At 43.8% G+C, this 16617-nt stretch overlaps 1 protein-coding gene across 1 annotated transcript in view; it reads left to right on the forward strand.

Annotated features, from left to right (window-relative positions):
• LOC122803174 (lysosome membrane protein 2-like) overlaps positions 1 to 16280 on the forward strand; it is a 476872-nt gene extending 460592 nt beyond the window's left edge. Inside the window, exon 8 of the mRNA XM_044072789.1 lies at positions 16153 to 16280. Within this exon, the coding sequence (XP_043928724.1) occupies positions 16153 to 16280 (128 nt within the window). The remainder of the gene's footprint in view (positions 1 to 16152) is intronic.
• Positions 16281 to 16617: the final 337 nt, after the last annotated feature.

Here is a 16617-nt window from a genome sequence, read left to right on the forward strand (position 1 = left end):
ACCTCATCTGACCCTCCAGCTGACACAAGCACATACAGCTGACATAAGCATCCTACAAAAGGGCCACATAGAAACAAACAACTGGTGCTAGAGCCATGTCATCAAGCTAATTGCAGAAAAGTGTATAGTCATCCCCTGTGGATAAACAGTAAGTGCTCACCAATTACCACATAGGTGTTAACCCATTAAGTAATAAGAGACCTGGGGACACAATTTGATAGATATCTTGCATTTGACAACCATGTGGCTGTAGTGGTTACAGAAACATACCATATACCCACCTAACCATGACGATAGTCAGATCTAGATCAGGGGAGGTCATCGTGCCTCTTCAGTCATCCTTCATCAGCCTCTCAATTGAGTACAATGGCCCCTGTGGGATGTACCTCAGCAGACACCTCCAGCAACTGGAAAGACTGCAAAAGTACCCCACCAGGAGGATCAAAGAGCTCAAACAGATGCCATGTGTTGCCTGATTAAACAAACCGCAGCTCCACACAGTGCCATACTGCCTGCACAGAGGCAATCTGGGCCTGATGTATAAAGCCATGTCCAAGCTGGAATCAATGAACATGCTGCACCTTGTGAATCTGAATGCCAGTGAGCTATGCACATGAGAGACCTGAACCCCAGCACTGACATAAATAGGACCTGACGATAGAGGCACCCATCACAAGTGTAGCAGGTGTGTTGTTTAGCCTTACATGCTGTGACTGTTCGGCACACTGGTTTTGTGAGCTATGTGTTGCACGTGTTCTGTTCTGGGGTAGCAGTTGCTTGTGTGTCTGCTTTGGAGGTGTCTGCTGCATAGGCAGACCTTTATTTAGAGACTACAAGTATGGTTGTGTGTGTTTATTTGTTTCGATTGCTGTCGTGGTAGGTCTATGTGAGACTGGAATTGTAGTGACTGTGGTTTCCATCTCCTCCTGACAGGGTTTGACAGTACTGAGTAGAGAGAGCTTAGCCTGCAGTTTGGATATATGGTTGCATCTCTCACATGTGGTGGAATTTGTTGGGAGGAGGAGAGGGTTGACTGTGTAAATGAGGCAGTTGTAACATTGCCTCTAGATTCCCAGATTCACCAGCTGGACCATGGAGGAGATTGACAACTGACCGTTGAACATGGTAGGCTAGTATTGGGAATTCCTTTATAATTAACAACAAAAAGGGCCAATGGGGAACAAGGTATGTAAGGTGAGTTTGTGAGGGTGTAGTGGTTTTAATTTGTTAGTGCTGGCATATTTAAATGCTTTAGTGAGCAAGTGCCAGGTATCTAAAATGCAGTGTGTTACAGATAACTTAATTGCATAACTGACAAACACTAACTTTCTGTCAAGTGAAACAAGGACATACATACAGTAAGCAATGCGCATGTCACTAGGGATTCTCAGAGGTGCTGTAAAGCTGCATTTCAGGTGGGATTAGTGTTTCAGGGAAATAGCAAGCAAACAAGCATACAAACAAAGCTACAATCAGCAGGCACAGATCTAGTCTATGCTACAGCAAACAAGGTGTACCAATTTCAGTAAGAAACAGTTCAAATATGCAGGCACTATAAGCCTTTAGCCAGAAATTCCCACCTCAGACGGGCAGAGTCCAGCCTCTCCTCCCACAAGAGTGCAGACCATGAACCTTTGTAATGTGAAATAACTGGCCTGAAGCCCAACTGCTTAAACCGGAACTAATACACATTTATAATGACAGACACTGAGCCCTCAATCAGCATTCCCCAACTTAGTAGGCTGTATGCTACCTGTCCTGCCACCACAGTATCCCTGACATTTAATGAGACTCACCTCCTGTCATAGTTAGTTGTGTGTTTTGGGGCTGTCAAGCATGGTATGAGGTGTAACCCGGTAGTGCTAGGGTGTTCTTGGGAGTCTTGAACCTGTAGTCTATTACTGCACAGATATCAACATTCTCCATGCAGAGTACAGGTTGTACTGCATGCATCTTGCGGTTTACATGTCCACCATTGAGTATCATAACTTCCATTTACTTATCCCCTGTGCTACCTATGTAGGTGGCCTTCTGTTTACAGCCTTACCAGCAGAATGCAAATATGTGCAGACATTACACTATGGTAATTTATAGGGGTGTACCAAACAATACAATGACAATCATACTGTTAATGCATCAGGCATGCTGGGATATACCCACAATGATATCATTACACTGCACAGTTGACAACATGATAATATTATTACACATCTATGTAGTCACTCTGTGCATCAGCACCATGTTAACCGGTCCTGCATCGATGTTACAGATTGCAGGAGGTGGCACAGTTTCATCATATGCACAGGGTGTGTACTTGGTATGCCTGACTCTGACACTGATACAACCACTCGATATGTATGTGTGTGTGTGTCAGTGAGGGACAACCGTAGAAGATGGGGCAATGTTGATGCAGTGTGTGCGTGTATGTGTTAGCCCTAGGTGTTAGCATTATGCATGTGTGTATGCATGCACACAGTTCCACCTTGTGGCCACCATATACGGGTGTTTGTGGACAGCCACAGACTGTACCTGCCAGGTCGTACAGATCACTGTCTCTGGCCATGGACACGGTACCTGTGCATGGCAGGGCTGCTACGGACAGTATCAGGTACTAAGCCAGACTGGGTACTGTCATCAGAAGCAGGTGGTTGTTGACTGGAGACATGTCCCTGTTGGGACTGTCCAGAGCCATGTGTATGTGGTCCCCTAGGGTGGTCTGATGATAGCACAGACCCAGCATTGCTGGGGCTGGTACTGGCACTATGTGAGCAGCCGTGGGTTTGTTGTCGTCCGCGATGACTGCCAGCTGCTGCTGTTGCTGGCATTCATCCACGTCGATGCCTCAACCATCCAGCATTGCCCTGGTTCATGGACATGTAGTTGTGGAACAGATCTAATGTGTCCCCCCAACGTCTGTCAATGACCTTGGTGAAATTACGGATGGCAGCCGCAACGTCAAGCATAGTGTCATTCATAGCAGTGCGATGTGCTCTCAGCTTCCTCAGACCCTGTCTGGTGTACCATTTCATATGTGACTATGCCTGCATTACAGCCCGGAACATAGCTGAGGTTGAAAGACACATCTAACAGGGGCAGTTTGACCACGGATGCTCCCATGAAAACCCCTGGACATCTGCCTGTGTGGTACCATGTCAGGACTCTGGCCATGGCTGCTGTGAGGGGGATGCTTGTGCCACTGATACAACATTACCCTGGTCAATGCCCACTGTATGCTGTCCATCACCTAGGGATATTGGTGACAATGGATGTATTGGCAGGATGACTGTGCACATTGATGGGGTTGACAGCTGTGTACTGTCGATTGGCTGACCAACAACGGACCCTGGCACACCTCCCTGTGCCATTACACAGGTATCATCATTATCACTATCCCCAGCAGCAGATTCAGGTTCCCTGCTGCACACCACCAGAGCAGCACCAGAACCTGTGAGAAGACAGGAAACACAGTTTGCAATGTGCACACAATGTTACCACACATGCACACATGCACACATGAGCACATGCACACATGGGCACATGCACACATGCGCACATGCGCACATGCACACATGCACATATGCACACATGGGCACATGCACACATGGGCACATGCACACATGCACACATGGGCACATGGGCACATGCACACATGGGCACATGCACACATGCACACTCCTCAGTACATGAGATACAAACACACAGACACAGACACACCTGCAATCACACACATAGCAATACCATTTTAGGGTATTATTACTATTACTATCATTAGTATTAAAGGAATGCTATTACACACTTACCAGCATGGATTGGCTGCCTTGCTGTTACACCAGAGAGACTTGCACAAATAAGACATTCATTGTCAGTGGGCACAACTGTGCCATTGATACTGTGAGTATGATACAGTTCAGTAGTACAACAGTAGGCTTTCACAGGCCTACTGCTGATATTGAGAATATCACTCTTGCACAGTAATTATGAGGATAATAGCTACAAACACAGTACACACCTCACACATGCATAAACTACCAGTGTAGAGAACAGTCAACTATAGATATGGCATGTTACCTGCACGCTCCAAGTCCTCTGCTGGGTGGCTCCAGCCTCCATCATTACATATGTGTGTGGATGTTGTTGTTGTTGGGCTGGAGCCACAACACTTAGGAGGAGCCCCTCCAGTCTGGTGAGGGGGGGTGTATAGCCGCCCCACCACCTGTGGCAAGCTGTTGCCTGTGAATATCAGATGCACGCTGATGGACATTTCTAATTAAATCACTACAGTGATGGCGTACCTGCTCATATGTCCGGTTGTGCATGCCTATATCATTTACCCGACGGACAAGGTCTTGCCACAGTGCAGCCCTCTCCTGCTGGTTCTGGCTGGTGTGGGAAAAGAGTGTGGCAAACTCCTGCACCAGGCTCTGGTGTATCTCCTCTTCCTCTACAGCAGAGTATGTGGGATTGCGCTGGTGCACCATTGCCCTGGAAGGAAAAGAAAAATGTGTGAGCAAGTGATATGGCACACATAAAACTCTACTGTAGTGATATCACTGAACTGCCATATATAGCATCTGTCTGTCTATTGGGGGATGCACATTTGAATGACCACATATCAGTGCTCAGCTGACAACTCTGTGACAGTGCCTGGCACACTCCATACAACAAACAAGTATACTCCAGCAGTCAGCACACTGTTTGAGGTCCAATGCACAGCCTCACACTGGGGGTATGTATCAAGGTAATGTATGGGGAACATAGTCAACCCATGCAATGCATGCAATGCACAGTACAAATGTCACTGGTAATGCACCATAGTCTTTGTTGCCATATCCATACCTATACCACAGTCACATACAGGGAACCACAGCACAACATATGGCAATGTAGTATGTTTGTATCCCAATACCTGACACATCTTTCTCTGGCCTCACACCAAGGACACACACTACCATGACAGACACAAAGTCATGCTGAGCAATCACACCATTACAGACCACAGTCAGTGGCACACACATTCCACCTCACATAGTTGGTATTGCAATGAGTACACGTGTGTGTGCATTGTGTCATAGGCAGGTAGTATGCTATTGGGCCTGGGCCTACAGCAGCATACTGTTATGCTACCCTGTCCCTTGGGACACATGTAATGTGGTTGTACTTGCTCCTGTCAAACAGTTACATAGGGTGACTCATATGGCATACATCCTATCTGCATAACATTAAACAGGGGTATGTCTGACATCTACTAATGGGGAGCCTTGCTTCGTAATGCTTGGGGGTTTACTCCAGGGTATGGCCTATTTGTGTGTAGGGACCTGTACCTCCACCATGTGCTTTTTACTGCTGTGCCAAGTATGACAGACATAGGTCATTTATGCTGGGGATATTGTGAGGTGTTACCATGGTTGTTGGACAACTGTTATGGGTGTGACTAACTATGTATATCCAGCAGTGGTATGCTCTGTGTCGGTAGTTTGAGAGACACTCTATCTGTGGTTTTGTCAGTCACTCTGCATAGGTAATGTGTTTGAGGGTATTATCACTGTTTGTTAGGTATGACTGTATCCTTCTCCCTTTCTGTAGTTGTCATGGGAGGTACATACCATGTAGGACATTGTGAGGTGTAGAGGGGTACAGTGACCTACATTTCACTAGCTGACCCACCATTTCTGCTGACATGTACCATGTACAGGTATTACAAGACTGGTGTGCCACTGTGAATATCACAGGGAGGCTATTGTACACTTGTTTCCCATGTTCCCTCCTGACACATCCAGTAGTAGGCAGGCAACCACATATGTGGTGGTTAGTGGTGTAAGTGTTTTGGAATTGGGTATGGTACTCCTGTATCCGCACTGGTGTTCAGTACATGCCTTTGTCAACAGGCACCTGTTGCAATACATCTACACACATGTGCCTCTCTCAGTATATATATATATATATATATACATATATATATACACACACATATATATATATATATATAGAGAGAGAGAGAGGGGGGGTGAGCGATAGAGAGAAAGATATTCATATGCATACATATCTGTACACATGCATATCTGTCTGTATATGTGTATGTATCTATATATATCTATATATGTATGTGTCTATTACATAATATGTGTATATACATATTCTATCCCTCTATCTATATATGTTCATAGGTAGGTACTAGGCTATCGGCCCTAGGGCCCATACAAGCCTAGCCAATAAATGTACCTTGGCTTTTGCCACCCAAGAAAGGTATTTTCCTATGTCTCTGTTGAGCAGAGCCACAGACATGATCCCCGGGGTGAATTCCCCATTTCCCATCCAATCATCAGGATCTTTCTTGAAGAGTGCTAATGAGGAGCTCTGTTTGACATACATAGGTAGTCTGTTCCAGAGTATGGGAAGTGTCTGGGACAGGACTCTATCCCTCCAGCATGTTCTGTTTATTGTGGTGACAAGGTTAAGGTCCCTAGAGCGTGTAGCTCAGAGGGATTGGGATTTATTTAAGTGGAGCATGTCCAACAGCTGTAGGTTTGACATAGCTTTGTATGTTAGGTAGAGATCACCCCTGAGTAAGCGATATGCCATGGAGTCAAGCTGTAGTTTTTTGAGACGGTCTGCATAGGCCATCTGTTTGAGACCAGTAATCCTCTTTGTGAGGTATTTCTGTGGTCTTTCCAGTTGTTGTAGTTGTCCTGTGAGGTACATACCAAAAGGGGCATTGTACTCTATTATGGATCTAATAAGTGATGATTTGAGGGGAACAATGACCTTTTTTTCTGGATGGGAATCAAACAAGATGAGCCACGTAGAAGGATTTCCTGACCACTGTGGCAACGTGATTATCAAAGGAGAAACTACTGTGCACCTGTGTCCCAAGGTCTATTATCACATTTTCGGCATTAAGTAGACTACCAGCTATCTGGTAGTTCATGGGTACAGAGTTTATACCACGGGGATGACAATACACATTTTGGCATTGAGCTTCAGGCCATGGCTTTGACACCAGATATCTGTCTCAGTGAGGGCCTTTTGTAGTTTGCCCACATCATTAGGAGTTGCGATTATGGCTCCTAGGTTGTAGTCATCTGCAAACTTTGTTAGCCACAGACTTTCTGTGTTGGCCTGCACTTTGGAGAAGTAGATACCAAACAGGGGAGGACCCAGAACTGAACCCTGTGGTACTACACTTGTCACTGGTCTGATGTCGGATTTGGAATACACTACTTTCACAGTGTGAGTTCTGTCTATGAGCCAGTTGTCAACCCATCTTATGACATAGGGATTTATACCTAGTTTGCTGTGCTTATCTATAATTCCAGAATGGGGGATGGTGTTGGAAGGCTTGGTGAGGTCTACATAAGCTGTGTGAACCATTTCACCATCATCTATGGCTTTGCTGACTGCTTCAAAGAAGTCAAGTCAGGTTTAGGAGACATGATCTGCCTTTTACAAATCCAAACTGAGTAGGGTCCAGAGTTTGGAGATTACCAATGTCTTTGTTTATGAGTTCCATGATGGTACATTCCATGGCCTTACAGACCAGGCTCTTCAGGCTAATGGGGCGGTGGTTACCGTGGTCCGTCGTGGCTCCCCCTTTGTGGAGTGGGATGTGTTGTGGTGCGCCATTCAGTGGCTATAAAGCCTGAGGTGAGGCTATGATTGAACATGGTACTGCAGTAGGGTGCCAGTTCATTCAGTGGTTTGCGTAGAATGAAGCCTGGGATATTGTCAGGTCCCATGGATGATGTGTTCTTGGCTTTGGAGAGTGTGTATTTTACTTGTGCAGCCGTGATTATAGGGAGTTTGCATTCTTCCAGTATAGAGATGGGCCCTCTAGGGGGTGAGAGGGGGGTAAAGTTAGCACTGAAGCTATCTGCCAGGATGTTGGCAATATCAGTTGGTTATGTATATTTAGTGCCATTATGCTGTACCTCAGAGCAGATCTGAGTGTTCCCATTTAGATTCTTGATATAGCTATAGAATGCTTTGTGGTTGTCTTTAGAGTCAGTGGCACTTTTGTTTTCGTAACTAGCTTTGGGGATTTTATGAGGGATCTCAGCTTCTTACTGAGGTTGACCAGGGAGTTCCTCCAGTCTTGGGAAATTACTTATTTTTGCAACGGTGTCTTTCTTCTGATGTAGAGTTTGTTTATGGCAGAGGACCACCAGACTGGCTTCCTTTGTCTGGGGGATAACATCTTGGTTCTGTTAGGGATAGCATGATCCATGCACTTGTGTAAGTGCTTATACAGTGCATTTGTGTAGGATTCAGCAGTCATACCTCTATTGTCCATCTGCATGGGTGTCATGCAGTTCACCACTTCTGTCTTAAGAAGTGTGACATTGGTTTTTGAGACGTTTGTTACAATGGTGCCCCTAATTGGGGCTGGGGCTGGGGGTGGGATGTGGATGTCTAGGCTGATTACCTTGTGGTCGGATCTCACCAACGAGGAATTGACCTCTGGTGTGGAACACCGGTTTCCCATGTTGGTGATGACCAAGTCTGGGATATTGCTGCCCCTGGTGGGGGTGTGAATATGTTAATCCAAGGCGTTGGTATTTATGAATTGTAGAAAATGTTGAGCAATAGAGTTGGTACGGGTGTAGTTTTTCCAGTTAATGGTGGGGTAGGTGAAATTGGCCATTATTAGGGTGTTGGGTTGTACCCAATACTTTCCAGTGTATCATGACATGAGGGGTGTGAATCCTGGGGCATGGTGGGGGGTCTGTAGCAAGCTACGATTTGGATTGCGTTCTTGCCCAGAGTTAGTTGCAATTGGATACCTCAGATATATTATGCTGTGCAACTAGCCTGGAGGTGTGGATATCCTTAATGAATATGGACACACCTCCGCCTTTATTGCTTCTTTCTGGGTTAGGTGGCCAACAGGTGTGGTATGACTTGAAGCCCGGTAATGCAGGGTTGCTCTCTGGAGCTTTGCGCCAGGTCTCTGTCACTGCACAGATGTCACAGATGTCACCGTTTACAGTGGTGTATTTGTCATTTGAACCTTGCCTGACAAAGGCAGTATAGGGATGGCATGAGTCTTAGCCAGTATCTGGAATCCTGAGGGTGACAGGTGCAGGCCATATCTGGCAAAGCAATCGGTCATGTCGTCCCAGGCAGACAGATGCTGGATCCCCTTAGAATGACACCAGAAGCTTAGCCAATTGTTGAGGTCAATCATTTTGTCCTTGTGGTATGTGGTATCATTCTGGGTCTATCTATTTCTACATCCCTCTCTATCTATGTATACATATATGCACATTATATATAGATACATATATAAATATACATATATATATATATATATATATATATATATATATATATATATATACCTTTTTATTTACACATACGAATACACACACTAACATACTGCTAAACATTGAGTACTGTACAACCTACATTGTTATGTGCACATAGCATCCTTCACATACATATGTATGTCCAGCCTTCACTAACAGTTGCAGTATATCTCCTGCCCTATGCACATCCTCATATATATCTATATACAGACTGCTAACACATATGGAGGGTTCACAGTATGTAGACTATTACATTATTAGTTTACATTACCTTTCTTGGACACTGCTATTTTTTATGGCTTGCTGCTTGGTAGCCTGCTGTTCTGTACTGTAGTAGTTTCAGCAGTCTGTGTCTGTTATTTGTTTTTTTTTGTTTTTTTTTTTTTTTATTTCTTTGTTTTTATTTATTTATGTTTCCTCTCTCTCTCTCTCTCTCTGTCTCTCCCTCCGGCTGTTGCAATGAACGTATTGGATGTGTGGACTGGGAGTACAGGCTGCTTTTGTAGGTATATGCAGATGTGCATGTGATGGCCTCTGCACCAATTGTTAGGCAGCATTTGCTAATTGCATGCAGCCTGCTGTGTGGTAATTGCACTTCTCACTGTAATTTCAGGACAGTGCTATAAAATGTTAGGTGAGGTAGGCGTAGCCCTTTCAGATTTTCAAGGTGGGGACCATGCTGGTATGCTGTGGACACTGTTGTGTGAGTGTAAAGGTTGGTATGTCTCTCATATCTCAGGCTGTATTGTAGGCACTGACATGCATGTTGTACTGATACCTGACTATTGCTTCCTCCAGTTGATTCTTCTCAGTGTGTATGTTAACTGACCCCTAATAATACTAATACTGTTTAAATGGGAGTATGTGCTTTCCTGTGGGACTTGTGGAGTAACTAGTTTACTGCAGTGGCTTTTGCAATTTGTTGCTATGGCTTCACTATTTAGCCTTTACATTCACTCCTTGGAGGCCTGCTAGGTGTCTTTACTGGAATGTGTTGCTATCGCTTTCCTATTTTCCATTCACATTCACTCCTTGTAATGCTTGATATATTTCTTTCAGCAGCAGTTCCTTATATGTTTGTTGTGGGTTGGTGGTACTGCATGCAGTCTGGTCTGGCCAGGGTGTGGGGCTTGACACCTACAAGGGTATTTTATTTTGCTCCTGAGCAGTAGTGGCACCTTCTACTTTGTACTAACAGTTATGGATAGCAGGCGCATGCAGTGCTTGTAAACAGCTATACTCTCCTTCTGTTATTAGTTGGATACCTACTTTGATATTTGTGGGTTGTACACCTACATGTGGGTGTGCTTGTGAATACACCATTTCTGACATGCATGTAGTGCATACTTTCAGTAGTTGACAGTTACCATTACATGGGACAAAACACCTTTCTGCCTACTATTAGTACATTTCACGGGGAGTCAGTGGGGCACAGTTAACATTTGTTTTCAAATCATGGACACCCCTGTAATTCAGTCCCATTTGTGAGGTCTGGCCTCTTACCTGTTCAAATATGGCAGTGTTTATCCTGCTCTGATAGTGTGTGTGGTTTGCAAGGTGCTACTGTCACATTATTACCTACTAGCTACTGACTAGCATGGTTGTTTCTATTCTCACACTAATGTTATACAAATCCACAAGAATTGCCAGTAAAGATACAAGACAAGCTTTGTGTAATAGCCTTCCTATATTCCCTTTACATTCAGTCCTACTATTTCATGATATATTGCTTTCAGCAGAAGGTTCTTGTATATCAGTCATGGCTTAGTGGTAAGTCATGCAGACTAGTGTTTCCAAGGTTCTGGGTTCGAGACTGACAGAGGAATTTTATTTTGCTGCTGAGCAAACTACAGGCCTTGTCATTCAGAGTGACTAAGGCACTTTTAAGCAGTTGTTAGCGGGTTAGCGCTGGTTTGCGTGGAGCTCACGCATGCGCACTGTCACTTAGCTTCACGCACACAAGCTTAGCTAAGCGCACACAAGCACACTCCCGCTTACAACTGCTTAAAAGTGGTTACTCTCGCGCACACCCACACTAATTTCTTTGAAAGAAAAGAAAATGGGGAGATAGGACAGTGGTGAAAAAGGGGGCACAAAGAGGGTAGGACAGTAGGAAAACAAGCTCGGGATTTGCAGGAAGGATGTAGGAAAGGCCCATAGCTGCCCATTTCTTTATCAGCAACAGCTGTGCATATCTCTGTAATTTGGTGTGAAATTTGAAACCTTCCACTCCTGAGAGAGGGGTGAGGACAACAAAGTATGTTGTACAGCCAATTGTAATTATCACTTCACGTGTCCAGCAGACATGTCTGCAAAATGGGCAGCTATGTATGGGGCGTAATTTTTTTGCGGGAACAGAGTGCCTTTTTTTTTTTTTCAGGTGAGAGTGGAATGTGAGGTACAGGAAGTAGGTATATTTGGGGAGGTAGGTAGGGGAGTTTAACAGACAAGACAAACAAGACGCATACAGGGGCGGAGTATGACACATGTGGGGGGGAACACAATTGACGGGGATGGATGTTGGGATATCGCAAGCCCATGAGCCCACAGATGGCAACAGTGGAACTGACATCCCCACCCATGGGCAGTTGCCACTGTGCCTTCACAGCCCAGGACGGGGCTGTACTGGGGGCTGTGTAGGATGGGCAGCAGGGACACCCGTGAGTTGTGCCACCTGAGCCTCAAGCTGGCGTAGGGGTTCAAGCACAGACTGCCTGATCTCGCTACGCACCACAGACAGGACACTTTGGAGGGTGAGTGGACGGTCTCCTCCGGCCACGCTTGCAGAGGGGGGACAAGCCGCATCCCCTGCAGCGCTTCCACCCAAAGGTGGCACAGGGCCACTGGAGGAGGTTCTGGCCTGGGCACTAGTGCTGAGGTGGGAGAGGTGGGTCCGCTGGAACCCGCCTTCCCTGTTGTCCTATGTTTAGACATATTTTATGACATTTTCGGTTAGTAACAAACAATACCATTCAAAATTAGTTGTAACAGCATGCATCAGTATTCCCAATAACCAAACACCCATGAATTCCAAACATTGAACAGCAAGCATAACACATGTATATTTTGAACAACAGTACACAATCCAACAGCATGCAGGGTCGATTGATGGCAACAGGCAATCGGGTTTGGATATGTGAACAGGGCACATGCAGCAACGTACATGCAAATATGTTTGAACCAACAGGACAAATGTCCATAGGAATTGATTGTGAATACACATACCCAGTTTGTTGTGGAACGGCATTATTTGTGAATATTGGGTAGGGTGAAGAAATATTTCATTAACAACTTCAACTACATATACATATGCTGTACATCTCTAGTAGCTGCAGATATATATACCCTACAGGTCTTACTACAGTTTCCTATACGTTGCCTTAGGAATGTTGTTGTTGGGACTGTTACTGATACATTAATATCCATTGCATTTTTATTCATACACATTTCATATCTGGCTATGTTCAGGTACAGCATCCTGCTACATTTCATTTATATGGCTCTAGACAACTGTGGATGTTCATTATTTCATACAGCCATACTATCTCCATATTGCAAGGGTACAGCAACATATACAAATTGTGGGGCATTCACATTCTAGCTTCAGTACTTTATTTCATACATTTCACTTTTTGGTTGTGGCTGTCTCATTCTTTCATTATGTACTGACTGCAGTATACTTTATTCAGAAGTTATAACAGCTTTCTTGGTCGATTCATACATCTTTCTCTCACTCACTTGTTTTATTTTTGCAATTCAAGTTGGTACTTTATTGTAGGCATTATTAACATGTCATACCTGCTTACAACAATCCTTTCCAACAGACTCACTTGTTTCATATGGCAGATTTTATAAGGCGATGTGTTTCACACATGTCTATTATCTTTGGCTTGTTTACCAGTGATTTTCAGGCTGCTGCAGGTTATCTGATATTACACTTCAGGTGGGTAATCACTATTTCAGACTTGTTTACTTTTTATTTCTGGATTACAGGCTGCATCACTTATCTAATCATACAGTGCTAGCAGAATCTTTCTTCTAGTGTTATTTGAACTTTATTAATATGTGACTACACTGACCTCTTTTACAAGCTGCCTCACTTATATTGTATAACAAGTACAGGAATATAATTACTAACCTGCCTGGTGGAGCAATCGCTCCAGCCTATCACCATAGGCTCGCCTATTCACGGAATGCACACCTGCAGCTGTAATATAAGTGAAGTAATATTGGAACATACATCTCCATAATATCAGCTAGGATAATTTCTTACATACATAATTACATGGATAGTTACACAGTAGTGGGGTGTTGGGCATTTGCCGGGCCTCCTGGATCCAACGGTTCAGTTGGTCCTGCTTCCATCTCTTCAGGTCCGCATGGTGGTGACGGACCTGTTCACCAGTCCTTGGTATGCCTGTGGCACTGGTAAGATCATGTGCCAACCGGTTCCACGCCTCTACCTTATATGCACCCCACAGAACCTGGCCCTGCATGAGTTGAGCCTCATGATCATGGACTAGGAGCCAAACCATGTATTTGGACTCCTCAACACCTCACCTCTGTGCCCGAAAGTGACTGCCCTCTCCTACGCCTGCCATCCTGACTGCAAATAGGTTCCACAATCAGTTATGCTGTGTATTCCCGCCTATGGGGCTCATATATGCCATTTTTCCCACACTTATCTGTGATTGGCCAGTTTGCAATTGTATCACCTTCACAAAACCTGCTTTGTCATGCTTCTATTTCCATTCATTCCTATATATATGCTAATACTGCAGTTTTCAGTACAGCTGTCATGCTTAGTGGTTCAGTACTTTGACTATGATGCACAGTATCCTGGTTTCGAGCCTGGGCATTGCTTAACTTTTTATTTTACTACTGTCTAGACAGGCTAGGAGGTGTGTCTGTTTAAAGGCGGCTTTGATACAGGTTGCTCTACTTTGCCCACCGGTAAGCCGGTTGGCGCGCTGGGCAGCTCCGCGCAAATGGGTTACGCTGGTTAACGCATTATTTGGCTATGAGCACGCATATTACGCTGTGAAAAATGCTGCGCAACTATGGGCACACACTTTCAGCATGTTAAAGCACTGCTCAACTCCGGGCACTCCCATTACATCTGTTAAACCACTGCTCACCTGCAGGTAAACATACTCAGCTTGTTAGAGCACTGCTCAGCTATGGGCACTTATAAAATATTTTATTTTTTTATTGTGTCAGAGTTCTTCATAAAACATGGCCCATTTCATTGCATTGTACTTAAATTATAATATATATATATATATATATATATATATATATATATATATATATATATATATATATATATATATACATATATGTCAGGGGATTGTTTCGTGCTTATTTCACTAAAAATAAAAAATGATGTTGTTGGTGCTCGAACCGTGACTGCCTCCTCTTTGGCCGACGTCTCTACCACTACGCTATTGCTACTTGGCTTATTTTGCATATTTACAGCTTATATGCTTTTTCAATGACTGCTAACTGTGGCTGAGCGAAGGGCACACCCGCACAAACGAGCACAACTACGGGCAAACATTTCTGAAATAAAAAAAAAATTAAACTGTTCATTTTTACGTTTTACTTTTCAGTTGGGTTACTAGTCTGCAGGGACATGTGTGCTGTTGTGTTTTGTGACATTTCCACGGACTCGCTCGTGGGAGTTTCCTTTTGGGACTGTGATTCTTCCGGGGGCATGTCCCTTTGCAGGTCTCGCCATGCGGACACACCCCCAACATTGCTACATGGACCGTGTTAGCCTAGGGTGTGATTCAGCATGCCCTCATGATTATGCATGGCATGCTGACATCACCCTGTTTAACTGCAGCCTCCGTGTAAGACTTGCTAACTCTTATACGGAGGCTTCGTGAATCCTGCCCTGTGTTGCAGAATAAAAGATACATCAGATCTTTAGCCGTGTAGTGATGACTTTAAGAAAGTTTTGTCTATACCATGAATGGCAAGCTAGGTATAAAATATTGGGATAGGCCAGTTGGCTGAAAACTATCTGTGTGGTCTACAGTTTCTGGACAATTTATCAGCTTTACACTTTTTTTTTCACAGGGGTGTTCCCTTTACCGTAAAGGTGCACTAATCAGGAGTACAGGGATACTGCACCCTGTATGGAGGTTGGTGGTGTCTTCCCTTCCTTCCCTCAAAATACAGCATTTTCCCATGAACAACTTTCAGTGCAAACTAATACATAAAATGATCAGACAATAACAAGAGAGATGATAGTCAAAGTACTGTAATTGGGAAGTCATTCATCCGTTTTTCAAAAATAATGCAAACTGGTAAGAATAAAGTCTATCTGTATGTTTTGAAAAATTTTAAAAGAACTCTTGAGTGACTGTTTTAGTTTTTCACAGATATGTGCTTCTTTTTGTGAAGGCATTGTGAATACTTGTAGCACCATTGAATAACAACACTGCACTACAAGACAAGAGTGTTAACTACCAGCAGCACATTTACAAGGCTTCCATGTTGGATTCTCATTTCCATAGGTTCACATGGTCATAGGAGATTATTAGGCTAACAAGCCTAGCCAGTTTTACCCAGATTTTGTCATCAGTAATCTGGGAACATGATTAGTGTGCGTAGTGTTGTCAGTTTATGTTGCGTGAGCAAGAAGAAAAATGGCAGCTCATACTTCATAACCGTACAAGAAATACTTTGCCTTCGTTTCTCCTTACTTAATGCTACACTCTTGTAACAGGCAGGTATTGCAACCTAGTTGACTCAGATAAAAAGGGTATTTAACTTTACTGTTAATATGTGTAACTAGTGCATATAGTTGTATTTCCAACATCTGTCTTTTGTTAAATTATAGGTGCACCTCTTTTTATGTCTTCCCCTCATTTTTACATGGCGGATCAGAAATTGATTGATGATATTACTGGTTTACAGCCCAACAAGGAGGCACACGAAACCTTTCTTGACATTGAACCCGTAAGTTAAATATGTTATCATGCTTGTATAATATTGTACAGTTTGTGTTGCACAGTCACATTATTATATCTATTAAAGACAGCAAAATGAGTGTGGGGTTTAGAAGAGTAGCTACAGCATTTGGTTCGCAGTGTTCGAAGAATACAGTACATACACTTATATTCAAAGACATCTGGGGTACAGCTATAACATTTTCTGCAGTTTCCAGTATTTTCGTACACAGGCACAAAATTGCACTTAGAAAGTTAGACAAAAATTTCTCTATATCTTTTAAGCAGATTTTTGCAGTTGCATTATTAAAGCAAATAAAGCAAACCTGAAGAGAAGAAAAACATACCCCATACAG

This window comes from Protopterus annectens, chromosome 5.part1 (assembly GCF_019279795.1).
Source record: "Protopterus annectens isolate FY-2018-M chromosome 5.part1, PAN1.0, whole genome shotgun sequence".
In the NCBI taxonomy this organism is placed as follows: Eukaryota; Metazoa; Chordata; order Ceratodontiformes; family Protopteridae; genus Protopterus; species Protopterus annectens.